General features: G+C 52.3%; 1 protein-coding gene across 1 annotated transcript; it reads right to left on the bottom strand.

Annotated features, from left to right (window-relative positions):
- Positions 1–4640: 4640 nt before the first annotated feature.
- On the bottom strand, positions 4641–12098 carry LOC142067318 (C4b-binding protein alpha chain-like). The gene is made up of 12 exons (XM_075115843.1): positions 11671–12098; positions 11315–11503; positions 10560–10656; positions 9737–9819; positions 8772–8966; positions 8154–8336; positions 7440–7625; positions 7210–7303; positions 6774–6856; positions 5931–6137; positions 5522–5545; positions 4641–5288 (listed from the first exon to the last, which is right to left on the bottom strand). The coding sequence occupies exons 1-12, from the start codon at positions 11720–11722 to the stop codon at positions 5245–5247; spliced, it is 1437 nt and encodes a 478-aa protein (XP_074971944.1). The 5' UTR covers positions 11723–12098; the 3' UTR covers positions 4641–5244.
- Positions 12099–12920: the final 822 nt, after the last annotated feature.

Below are 12920 nucleotides of genomic sequence, written 5' to 3'. Positions count from 1 at the left end.
AGGCAGGTGGATGTCCAGAGCCGAAAGCACAGGGAAGTGGCCTTTTGTTCCCTAGGCAAATATTTGCACCAGATACAGAACGTAGAAAGAAGGTAAAAGAAACACCTCTCGCTGGTAATATCCTTTGGGTTACTGAGTAAACAGCCACAGCTCCGGCCCTCTGAGCTGTTCAGGTGCAGCCCATCTCCTCTGCGCCCTTTGTGCAGCTCTGCGGCTGGCTTTGCTGGAGAATCACAGCTCTCCACCATCAACCAGCACACATAAGCAATGAGAGTTACTTCCACAGGGCTGGCAAACCAAATGCATGTCCATCAGCTGAACATATAAAACCCAAGAATAACACAAGAAAATACAACTTAACCTTTCTACAGTGTTAACTTGGTGATAATTTTTTTTTTTTTTAAATAAACATAACCCAACCCTTTGCAGCCACTGACGCTTGACTCCCAGCCTGCCACTGAGCCACCACAGGCAGCTAAGGCATCTCAAGATGCCAGCGAATAATTACCATGATTGAGGACATAGGCAGAAGTGTCCTCCATACAGTACCAAACCACTGCTCAAACCTTGCCGGGGCAGCCAGGCTGCAGCCCCTATGCTTACAAGGTGGGAAAGGGTCCACACAACCATACTGCAGTGATGGAGCCGAGTTTCTGTAGGTTTTGGCTATCTAGTCCCAAACAAGAGGGCACCTCGGGCTACCTGCCAGGCTTTCGTCCCCTGCTGGCTTTCAGACCAAACATGCCAAACAGCCCAGTCCCAACGTGTTTCTATACATGACAGCAAGTTTCGACTTGACAGAGCTCAAACACCATCTGTTGTTGGAACAGGCTCCTCATCTCACTGACACAAGATGCCATATCCACAACTGGCTTTACTTTGGCAAACACATAGGTCAAGCCTCTTGTTACCAAAAGCCAGGCAGGTCATGAAAGACTCTCCTTAGCTTCTTATGGTGAGGTTATAACTCCATTTCCCCCAGCCACTGAAGGGCATGGGGTGGTCCCAGTGCTCTCCCAGAAGGTCTTTCATCAGCAGAGCAGCTCAGAGACTCTGTGATGCTCAGGGTCTGAGCCAAGGTCCACCTGGGACCAGCACAGGGTTCCTATCTGTCCCACAAGGAAAAGCAAAAGAATCAGAAAGGAGAGGAGCAGTGATGAGGAAGAGAAGGGCCATTGGAGGAAGGCCCCAGAGGCACAGGTCTGTTGGTCTCCCTTACCTTGAGCCCTGGCTGTGGTGGCCAGGAGCAAAGCAGAGCTGCCCAGGAGGCACAGGGCAAAGGCGAGCACCATGCTCCGGTGCCTGGCACAGACTGCAGCTCCCAGGGGGAGCTGTGGGAAGATATGGGCACCCCAGTTCTCCCTGCCACCCCCTTCATGCGGAAGGAGCCACATCTGTGGGGCTTCCCGGGGCTGTGGGACAGGAACCTGTGGCCTCCCCGGCACAGGGCGGGCGCAGCCACCACCCCTGGGGAGGATGCAGGTCCCACATGCTGCTTCTGGTGCTGTTTTTGGCAGGGGAGGATGGGCCCATGGCACCCACTGCGTGACTCATGGGCATCTGCGAAAGAGGGATGGGTGCAGAGAGGTGCTGTTAGCCGAACTGTGCCCTCCATGAAGAGCATCCTTGGTTAGGGGAGGCGGCACGGTCTCTGCCCCAGGTCCCCAGGAGGTGATGGCAGCCCTTCCCACAAACCAGCGGAAGGGTTTGCGGGAAGGGCAGAGTGGGGCACTCCCTCCTCCCGCACGCGTGGGACCGGCAGCAGCCAGGGACACGTCTGTCCCTCACGGCCGTGGGGCGCAGCATCCAGCCCAGCCCCACACACTGCCCTGCAGCCAGGGACCCGAATGCTCCTGACCCAACCCTGGCTGCTCTAGGACTCATCCAACCCAGCGCTGTCCCTCACCGCTGGCTGGAAGAATAAAAATGCATAGATGGGACTTTTTGATGTAGGAGCAGCCACAGCAACCTCCAGCCCCCCACCTCACATAGCAGAGGATGGTTTCTGAGCCTAAAACAAGCAGCAAGAGGTGTGTTGCTCGAGTCTTTTTATCCCCTTAATTGACAGAGACCTTTCAATATTTACATACCCAACATTTACACTTCGGAACTGCACTTGATTGCTTACACTCAGATTATAAAATTTTGTACAACAATTACAAAGACAGTAGACAAACCCTCTTCAACAGTAAATTTTGGTGACCACACCTGTAAGGTGTGTCACAGCATTCACAGCCCCTTCCATTTGGTTGCGGGGAGATCATTTAAAGCCGATCCCCAAATCACGTGTTAAATCATTTGGAAAAACCACTCTGGCCTATGCAGTAGGAACAATCGTGTTGGGATTAAAATAACAAAACGGAATACAACACTAAGCTACGAGGCTTTACATTTGTGTTTTGTTCATCTAGTCACTCACATGGCTTACGGTAAGCGATACATAAAAATAACCAACTATCTGCAAGTGCTGGTTCTGCAAGACTGGCTTCCGGAAACGGCATCTCACGGTGCCCCAGCGGCAGCTGAGCAGGACAGGGCTCTGATGGAAGAACTTTGTGGGTCTATTTGGAACAAGACTAACGTGTTGATGGAAATGGCTATTTGTGGCTTTTCCCTCCAATTAGGTGCATGTTCCTGTTAACAGGAAAGCGCTGATGAAAATGCAGAAACAAAAAGCACGTAGTAAACACATTTCGAGTACTTCCAGTTCCCAACTGCGCACCACGAAAAGCTCACGAATGGATCATTTACTTCTGCATCAGACAAAACCCTGAACCTCAAAATCTTGCTTTACCAGCAGCTGAAAGTACCAGTGTCTCAAGCTGGATTCAGGCAGTAGCTGAATACAAATTTAAATACTGTCATGGTTCTGTTTCCCTTATAAATAGGATTCCCAAGAAGCCTTCAAATTTTTACTTCATTTTCAAGATAGTACATACCGCTTTCGGTGGTAAATGAAACCTCAGTAAATGATCATTTAGCGAGGCTGAGTTAAAACGAGGAAAGGGCACCAACACCCCAACGCGGGCTTTCAATCAGCCAGACAAGTCAAGGGCGCCTTTGCCTGTGTCTTTGGTTTAGACGAGGTGAGCGAGGTCCCATCATCTGAGCTGTCATCGTGGCACTGCCAGGGCGTGAATCGAGTGGGGGACAGCACGCTTCCCCGCTCACCTCTATCCCCCCTCGCAAACTGGCCTCAGCACAATGATCAACTACGGCAGGTTAGAGAGAACGAAACAATACACAACAGATGCGGGGTTTGTGTCCTGCTCCCCACGGAGGAGCAAACGAAGCTTTGGCTTGACGTGCATCTGCGCCTACTTTGGGTGCAGCACCAGAGCAACGGCCGCCCTGTGCAGCCGCCCACCAGCCCTGCCGCGAGCAGAGCAAGGGGCCAAAAACCTGCTTTCCCTCCCCAGCAGCGCCGAGGCGTCCTGGGGCTGAGCTGGGTTTTGGGGTGCACAGCACCACCTGAAAGAGCCTTTTGAGTGCCAATCCAGGCAGCGATTCGCTGCCGTCAGAGTTGCCCCAGGCAGGCGGCATTTCAGCAGAAAGTGAAAAGGTTCGCATGCAGCGACTTTCTGATGCTTGGTGGCATCTGCCAGGACACCTGCAAGTTCTGCATTCGGCCCGGACACCACCTGCCTGCAAGCACCCACCCAGCTGAGTTCCTGCCGGGGCTTTCAGCCTGCCGAAAGCTGCACCACTCCGAGAGGTGTTGAGTCACTGCAGACAGGAAGGGTGTTTTCACAAGACACTTGCAGAAAAGCCTCAATGTGATACAGAGATCGTGCCAGGGCAGAGACCTTCAGCTGAAGTTTAAAACTAATCTTAGCACACACAGGAAGAGTCAGAATAGTAGCTCTTTATAGAAAGGCATTTAAATTTTTTTGTTTCTGGAAAAATTACTGATTGCTGTTTGCACAACGGTGCCAAGTGGCCTTGAAGTAATCGCTACTCACAGAAGTGAGCTTTGGCTGGGTACAGTCAATTCTCTTCGCAGCAGCCAGCACGGGGCTGTGGTTTGGGTTTGCGCTGGACGCAGCGCTGATACCCCGGGATGGTTTCGTTCCAGCTGAGCAGGGCTCGCACAGAGCCAAGCACTTTGCTGCCTCTCACCCACCAGCGAGGGGCTGGGGGGGCACAAGCGGCCGGGACAGTGACCCCAGCTGACCCTAGGGATGCCCCACACCACACGGTGTCATGCACAGCGCACAGAGCTGGGGGAGGAGGAGGAAGGGGGGGACGTTGGCAGGGATGGCGTTTGTCTTCCCCAGGCACCGTTAGGCGCGATGGAGCCCTGCTGCCCTGGGGATGGCTGAGCACCCGCCGGCCGAGGGGAAGGAGTGAATGCGTTCCTTGGTTTGCTTTGCTTGCGTGCGCGGCTTTTGCTTTACTTATTAAACTATCTTTATCTCAACCCAGTTTTCTCACTGTTACTCTTCCAATTCTCTCCCGCATCCCACCGCAGGGGAGCGAGTGAGTGGCTGCATGGGGCTGAGTTGCTGGCGGGGGTTAAACCACAACATTAGAATAGTAGCTCTTTCTATTAAGGCATTTACATTTTTTTACCTCTCTTTTAAAATTACTGATCTGTAAGGGTTGCTATTTGCACAACGGTGCGGACTTGCCTTGAAGCAACAGCTATAACAGCGCTTTTATAATATGAACACTTTCAATGCTTTCAGTACCCACAGATAATTCTTGACCTATGCATCCTATTTGTATCAAACAATTTTTTCATGTACACATATCACTCACGGGAAGACATTCACCGTTAATCCTCTCGGCAGCACTTTCCACCTCAGGACACTTAAGAAACCCCTGAATCCTGATCAGGATGAGGCACAAAATAACTTTAGCAGGGCTGAAAAACTGAACGCGTGGAGGTACCCAAAGTTCATCATTTCCTTGAGTCAAGCCTATTGCAGCAGGAAGGCATCTCTGCAGCAACGCGGAGATCACTGCACTTGATTTCCGAGCAGTTCTTATCTGGGTGGCAGAGAGCCGCCCAGCCCAGCCCAGTGCCCCGCACGAGCTGCTGTGTCCAACGCAACGCGGAGCTGCGGCAGCTGCAGCCGAAAGCGCGGCTGCTTCCCGGGCAGCGGCAGGGACTGTCCCGGCTTTGTCATCCAAGGTCAGATCGTGGCAGATTCAAGGCCAATTTCACAGGAACGAAAAGCAGAGCGTCGGAATCAGCGTGATCAAGTCTACGAGAGCCTCCCCTCTGTACCGTTCCCTAATCTAAACATTCGTAACCAGCATTGCCAGGAGGACGGGGAAGATTCCTACAAGAGACAAATAAGAAGCTTCAGTTTTCGCTCCAAACATATATGAATATGTTCCCCCCGGTCCCATTTACCTTTGCTCCCCTGCTTTTCACAGCATGATCTTAACCTAAATCTGACAACAGACTGTAGTGGAAGGCTTTTAAGCTTGTTTCAAGCAGATCACAGAGGAGACAATAACATAAAGATAGTCAAGAGCACGGCACAGGGGTTCAGGAGTGTGCGTTACTTACCAACAATGATCATGTTTGCTCCACCTGGAAAGGAAGCGAGCCAAAACATGAAAGTCAGCCTGGTAATTCATCAAACTATACAATATTCAGTATCTCAAATAAGAGCCAATGCACGTGGAAGACAATTCAAGCAACGCACAGAACAGGACTCCTGCGCAGCCCAACTCCACAGAAGTTAATCTGTTAAAACACAGATGTATTTACCATCATCGGGCCACCAGCCCGAGAGTTCTGATACCACCTAATCATGCTCTTTTGGCACTGGATTTTAACTGAAGCTGTTTCAGGAAGCATCAAAGGCTTGCTCTTTAGCAGAATTATCTGATTTGAGGATTCACAGAGGAAGGGAAAAATAGGTATCTTGAAAAGACAGAGAGGAGGCAGCAAGACAGTCACAGGAGACAGTCACCTCTGCATTCAGGAGCAGGGTTGCTCCAGACTCCACGCAATAGATTATCTGCTTCACAGTGAAGAGTGGCTGCTCCAGCGAGGGTGAAGCCATCCTTGCATTGATAAACTACAGTGGAGCCTTGGACAAAGCTTGTGCCCTTCGTGCCGTTGTGCATCCCGTTGTCAATCGTGGGGGGCTCCATGCATTGAACGCTGGGGAGCTGCCCTGCAGGAGCAACATCCACAAGAGTGTCTGAGTACTTCTAACTGAAAGGGTGAAGAGGTGTGTGGGGAGGAGGAGGTACAGCCAAATGCCATGCATTTAGCAGCAACTGAAAACACTTTGAGCTTTCTTGCTTGGTATTGGACCTCAGTTACTGCCCATTAGCCACAGCTCCAGGATCTCGCCCCATTAAAAAAGCCACAGAAGTGCCTAATCAGGCTAGGAGAAATGTTTCAGCCATTTCTAGCTTCACATAACACTGTACACTGACTTCATAACACCTGATTTCAGCATTATAGCAAATTGAGAGGACAAAGTTCTAATATCCTATTATCTTCCTCTTCCCCTGGTAACTAAAGAAAACTTTCCTCCCGTGACTGTTTTTTCCCATAATTTCTGCTCTTCCCATGCTCCTTCCACTTTGCCAGCATAATTTCTGAAGTGTATGAGAATATTGCCCCTAAGGCCTCACAGCACGACTTAGTATTGAAATCAGAAATTACGACTGAAGCCATGAATTTTACAGCTGATCGAATTAAGAAGTGCAGGTAAGAGCAGCCCAAGCCCACCAGCAAGGCAGCTACACCGGTGCAGCCCCAGCTATTTTCTTAATGGCTCTGCGCAGCTTTTCCCTCTTACTTTCACAGTACGGAGGTGCTGTATCCCAATCAACTCCGTTTCCTGATACCACACATTTGGCAGATGACACCTTTAATTCATACCTAAAGAAAGAGAAGTTTAGTACTTTCCAGAAGGCAACACAGAAAGGGCTCTTCCCCCGCTTCGCCACCACCGCAGGCAGGCAAGTTATTAACCAGAAGTTGCCCCTGCTATGAAATGAGATCTGGCCACCCTGAAGCCACTAAATAAGGGCACTAATAAGAGCCGAACGGAAGCAGCTCACTGCATTGCCAAGCACACACGTATTTGCCACAGGCTCATCTCACTGAAGACATAATATACGGGTCCACTGGAGGCTTGCACTGAGAAACCAGGGAGGGCGGTGGATGCTACTGCCTGTGATCCCTGTCTTCTGACCCCCGAGTTGGTCCCTTTTAAGCAGCGATCCACTCACCCAGTATGACACATGAATGTCACAACTGTCCCAAACAGGAAATTGGCTGCAATCACATCCCCGTTCTCTATCGTGGGAGGAGCACATTCCTGTTCTAGAGGAAAAGCAAGCGGCACAGCAATTACGTCAAACCCAGAGATGGGCATGACCCAAATTTCAGAGTAACATCTCAAGCGTGTACAGATCACTCGTACAGTCAGTCAAGACAGAAGAGGAACAGAGATACTCACGTATACAGAAGTCTGGGTCTGCAGACCACGTTCTATTGCTCAGACAAGTGACAACAGAGGACTTTCCACTGGCTGTAGTATAACCTGGTTTACACCGATACTTCAGCGTAGTTCCAGCAAGAGAGCTGTCACCCACAGCCCTTTCACCCTCAGCGAAAGGGAATTGTGGGGCAGGACCGCAGTGGACTAATAATTGGAGACAAAAGCAAGATTAGCTACAGAAGGGTACCCAAAGGGTCTGCAATAACAACGGCGCACTGCCTGTTTTGGCGAACACATCATCTTAACGGGTCTGAATGTCTGGGATACAGTTTGCACCCAACCCATTTAGCAAACAGCAGCATATATCACAGTTTGCTGAACCAGAGAAAAGATGGAGATCAGGTAGCATCTCTGCCTCGAAGATGCTCCTTCACTGACCACCAACCCAACCTGCAGCACCAGCCGAGCTCAGAAGCCAAACAGGTCCGGAAGCTGGTGAAGCAAGGCTGTCAGGTTTGTCTCTCAGTGCACTTTTGGATCATTTGCAGTTCACAAATAAATACCTCAGGTCTAAATATACAACTGGCCTGGGCTGCCACGCTGAGGACCCAAGCCAGCATGCCCTGCAAGGGCATGGCTGGAAGTGCACGAGGTACGGACGGTGACCTGCTCAACAGCCCTTAGACCTACCTTGGTGCCATTGCTCAAGGAAATAAATTTGATTGTACTCACTTGGGTCACATGTTGGCAGAGACGGCTTCCAGGTATTGTCTGCTTCACAAATAACCACACTACTGCCATTCAGGAGGTGACCAGGGTTACACTCAAACATCACTGTATCTTTATACGTGTGCTCAGTGCCAAAGCCAGACAACCTTCTCCCATTTTTCACTTCTGGATTTTCACACTGGACCACTGGAAGTGAAAATAAGGCAATAAGAATATTTAGTACAAGAAGGAAAAGCCCTGCAGTGACGCCAGAAGCATTACACAAGAAGCTTACTGAGAAAACTGCCATCCTTTGACTCAGAGAGGCTGGTCCCCAGTGGGGTGCAAGTACTCCGTGAACAGAGACGTCATTAAGGAATCACTCGCGTGAGAGCTTCCTTTTGCATTTGTGGGAAGCCCTGGGCTCGGGCAGGGGGAGGGAGGCTTTCAGTGGGCTGAAGAATCCACTAAACTAAGCCCTGCCTCTGACCACAATTTGGGAGATCGCTGCACTAAGCTTTCTTGGAGTCATTTTAGACTCAAATCAACCTCCTCGTGTTTGGCAGCCCATCGGGAAAGTACAGACTGGGAGAGGGTTAAGAAACAAAGTCAAAAGAACACAGAGAGAAAGAAAACATTTACCTTTGCATTCAGGTGCCGCACTGCTCCACGTTCCCGTGACGTTGTCATTCATCACGGTACAGTAAATCACGGGGTGTCCAATAAGAACAAAATCTTTGTTGCAGCGGTAAGTTACAGCCATGCCAAAGGTGAAGTCTCTGTCCCCGTTGCTGAACTGCCCGTTCTCGATCACAGGAGGAGCTGAACAGTGAATACCTGTGGGGGAAAGCAACAGCAAAAATCTGCAAGAACATTTCCATCAAATAGGAACTTAAGGTCTATCTACAAAAAAAAAAAAAAGAAAAAAACCCCAAATGCAAAACACACACACAAAAAAAAACCCAAGACAAACAGAAAAAAAATAATAAAAGTCAAAGAAAAAAGAGCATTCCCGCTGATGAATGACAGCGTTCCCTACCTTCGTTGCACTAACAAGGACAAGGCCAGAATACAGATTAGAGCAGCAAACCACCCAAACTATCAGCAGCTGATGGTCAGGCCCATCCCACGGGATGCTAAAAAAGCCCAAATAGCACCAACAAAACCCTTAGAATTTATTTCCCCTTTGAAAATTGATATTTTGGATGTGCGGTCAGGTCTGAAGGCTTCCCAGTCCTGGCCGAGCGCAGCTCTTGGTAAACAATTCAGCAACTGCCTGGTGGAAAACACAACACGCGCGATGCCGCGTCTGCGCCAGCCTGGCGGAAAGCTTGCTGCGCGGGGCAACAAGCCAGCCTCGGGAGCTGCTTTTCGCATGGATCTGGCTACAGAGCTGCTGCCCACGTCCGCAGATCCTCCTTAGTATTTAATTTTCATTCCCAGCTCCACCGGCAGCGCTTATTTGGGGGAGGCAGTCTCATTAAAGGCAAATTAGATTTGCGTTGGGTGCCAGGAAGAGGGCATCCGCCTGCCATTCCTCAGACTACCAGATATATCGTAATAGCTTCGAGGAAGAGATGCACACAAAACTTTTAAGATCTGCTTACTGGCACAGATTGGAATGTTACTCCAGAAAATTTCGTTGTCCTTAAGTACACATTGTGCAGACGGCTGCCCAACTAATCGGTACCTAGGAAAAGAAAAGGTTGAATCTCTTTGAAAACAGTCAAAAAAACCTGGGCAATTCAGAAGGTTATACAGTGCCTAATGGTATTCTCTAGAGGAGCTGAACCCTAGGGGAAAAACAGCTGGCCCTCTTACAAGACACAACTGCCTTAATGCCTAAAAAAATTGTAATATATGATAAGGCTAGAGGAAATCTAATACTTGCAGCAGGTGGATACAAGCTCACAGGAGCGCAAGCAAGGCAGCGCCCTCACCCCCAGTCTGTTCAGCCCCGTGCTGTGCAGCGGTAGATTCAAAGAGCAGCTTATTTTCTGAGCAGAGCTGGGGGTCGCTGATGTACCCTCACCGCTCTCCGGCCCTCTCGCCCCACTCCCGGCATACCCAGGACACCGCAGCCCTCTTTTCCCGAGACCCCTTACCTAAGGCGTGGACAGCCAGACCCATCGCACGTCAGCAAACGCTGAATTACCCCAGAGCACGGACAGGAAAGGAACAAAATTCTTTGCAAAGTAGCCGCAAAGCAATCTGCAAAGGCCGCGCTCTCATGCCCAGATGATAATCTGGTTTGCCAGCAAGAGCAGGAGAGAGCCTGACCCCCGCAGCCCCACGCTCCGAACACCTCCCGCTGTGCCTCTGCTTGCCAAGGAGACAGCCCCCAGGTACTAAAAGCCTCCGAGCCTCCCGCGGGCACTGTCTCCCAGCCTCAGCGCTGTCGACTCACCAGGAGCCTGGGCCAACGCTTACCCAATGTTACAGCTGTAGGTTATCCTCGCCCCGAACAGGAGGTTGGTCTCGGTGTGAAATCTGCCGTTCATGATGTCTGGTGGGCCACACGACTTCCCTGGAAGGGCGAGTGATCAGCATTAGCTTTATTTTATAGCACGATAGTGAAACGCAAGTAACAGTGCTCTCCAGTGCCGTTACAGGCTAATCGACTGTTTGTCGGGCACCTCACTTCACTCATGAGCGAGGGCCAGCGCTTTCAGAAAAGATACAAGATCTGCATTAACTTCTGAGGAACTGAAAGTTAAAACGCAAATAAAAAGCAAGCAAAACAATAAATAAAGCTAAAGAGACCGGTGGGCTCGGGGCGGAGGTCTTGGGCTGCTGGGAAACAGCACGAAGGAGAAGGGGGTGGGGAGGGACCCACTGGCTGCCCTACGGCCAGTACAGGTGCATCACCGTGGGACAACAGGCTCCCACGGCCTCTTCCACGCTGTACCTGTTCCCGTGCAAATACGTTATAGCATTTGCACTATATCACCAGATGGTGAAGTAATCAGGAAGGGCAGAGATCATCTCCCAGAGATTAAGGCTTCTAAGCAGAAAAGGCAACCCCAGGCAGGCACGCAGGGCGAGCGCTTGCCCTCAGCTGTGCTAAAAACAGTAACGGGGGAGCGTCGTTCTCAGCCGAACCGCGAGCAGGGTCTGGGGTGCAGCAGGGGATGTGCCCCTATCCCACCCCCCCATCCCAGGAGCTCACGAGCGGGGGAACCCACCGATGCAGAAGTCGGGGCTCTCCGCCGACCAGAGGGAGGTGGGGAGGCAGGTGACCCTGGGGGACTTGCCACTGGCCACCCTGTACCCCGGGCGGCACCTGTATGTCAGCGAGGTCCCCACGGCGTAGGACTCCTCCAGGGGCACGGGGGGCTCCGCAAAGACGAACCTGGGCGGCTGCTGGCAGTCACCTGCGGGGGGGGCGGGGGGGGGGGGGATGATGATGGAGGGGGATGAGGATGGGTGAGGGGGTCCGCCTCAGCCCTTCCCCACCCAGCCCCAGCCCCGCACCCCCTTTCCCACGCGGCGCTTCTCCATCCCCACGCAGCCCCTTCTCCCCCGCCGGGACCCCGCTCACCCCAGGCGCCGGGCAGCGCCAGCAGCAGCGCCCAGAGCCAGCGCAGCCCCATGGCCGGGGCTACGGTCGGTGCAGCGGCCGGGGTCGGTGCCGGTACCTCCAGCGCTGGTTCCGGTGCCGACGCAGAGCACGGCCCTTTCCGGGGCGGGCGGGGATCACACCGGCCCCGGCCCCTCCGTCACCCCAGCAGCACAACGGAGGAAGGTTTTTTTTCTTGTTTGGTTTAGTTTTGTTCGGTTTTGTTTTTTTTTTTTTCCTTTTTCTTTTTTTTCTTCCGGCCCTGGAGGGAAACGGGGCGCTGCCTCCCCCGGCGCGGCCGCTTTCTCCTTTATCGGCCGCAAAACGCTGTCGCCCGACTGCCGAGGAAGAGCAGCCTGGGTGCTCCCATGCCGCCCGGTGACACGCAGGGGTGATGCTGAGAGGTGACTAAGCCAGGACGCGTCTGCGTCATTTATCCTAAGCGATGCTGAAAACGCATGGGAGTGTCCGCCTGGAAAGGGACGCTCGGTCTCGCTCCGTCCACCCCATCGCCCTACCCTTGGTCCTCAGCTTAAGGGCAGCCTGAGGCCACCCCAGGCGCTCCCTGAAGAGCCCTTGTCCCGCTGCCAGGCCGCATTGCGCCATGCCTACCTCTCCTCTTCATTGCCCCGCTCCCTCCGTGTCAGCTGGGTGGGCTTCGGGGCATGCTGGGGGGACCCCTTGGCACCCCTGAAAGAGCCCCTGCTGCCTCAGCCCCCGTGTTCGAAGGGGTGAGCCGAAGGGGACAGCGAGGGACGGCAGCCGGGGCACGGGACAGCTCAGGCGCTGCTCGAAGCGAGAGCAGGATTGCACCCATCAGCACAAGGCCATGGAAACACGCTGCATCCCAGTCCCGTAACACACACAACAGCAGAACCAAGTCGCGGCCCTACCCCTCGCGCTGCCTGTCTTTTGGCAGAACACCAATAAATTCAATCTCTTGGCAAAGACCAATAAAGCAGGAAGGCAATTTTTACAGTTTCTATATTAATCACTATTACTTTTGTCCCCGTGTCGAAACAAAACATGGGGTACAAGCAAACACCACGCACACACCTCCCCTGGAGCTGCGCGGGGTGGAAACCGGCTCCGCTCCAGCAGCGGCGCCTCGCCTTTGTCATCGCAGTTCCCAGGAAGGGAGTTCCCAGGTGCGCTCCAAGGCCGCAGCCGCAATTAGCCAGCAGCTATTTACATCCGGCAAACAATGAGGCTGCAAAACCATTTAAAGCGCT

Source organism: Phalacrocorax aristotelis, chromosome 21 (genome assembly GCF_949628215.1).
Source record: "Phalacrocorax aristotelis chromosome 21, bGulAri2.1, whole genome shotgun sequence".
In the NCBI taxonomy this organism is placed as follows: domain Eukaryota; kingdom Metazoa; phylum Chordata; class Aves; order Suliformes; family Phalacrocoracidae; genus Phalacrocorax; species Phalacrocorax aristotelis.
The sequence above is the reverse complement of the archived record's forward strand: the minus strand, read 5'-3'. Positions and strand labels throughout refer to the sequence as shown.

Bases quoted from the DNA above. Each gene is read 5' to 3' on its own strand.
- LOC142067318 (XM_075115843.1), bottom strand. From the start codon at position 11,722: ATGGGGCTGCGCTGGCTCTGGGCGCTGCTGCTGGCGCTGCCCGGCGCC. The intron at 8,967-9,736 runs GTAAGCAGATCT...TTTCCCCCACAG, and splicing joins TAACATTCCAATCTGTGCCA to GTATTCACTGTTCAGCTCCT. The intron at 8,337-8,771 runs GTAAATGTTTTC...TTTCACTTCCAG, and splicing joins TGCGGCACCTGAATGCAAAG to TGGTCCAGTGTGAAAATCCA.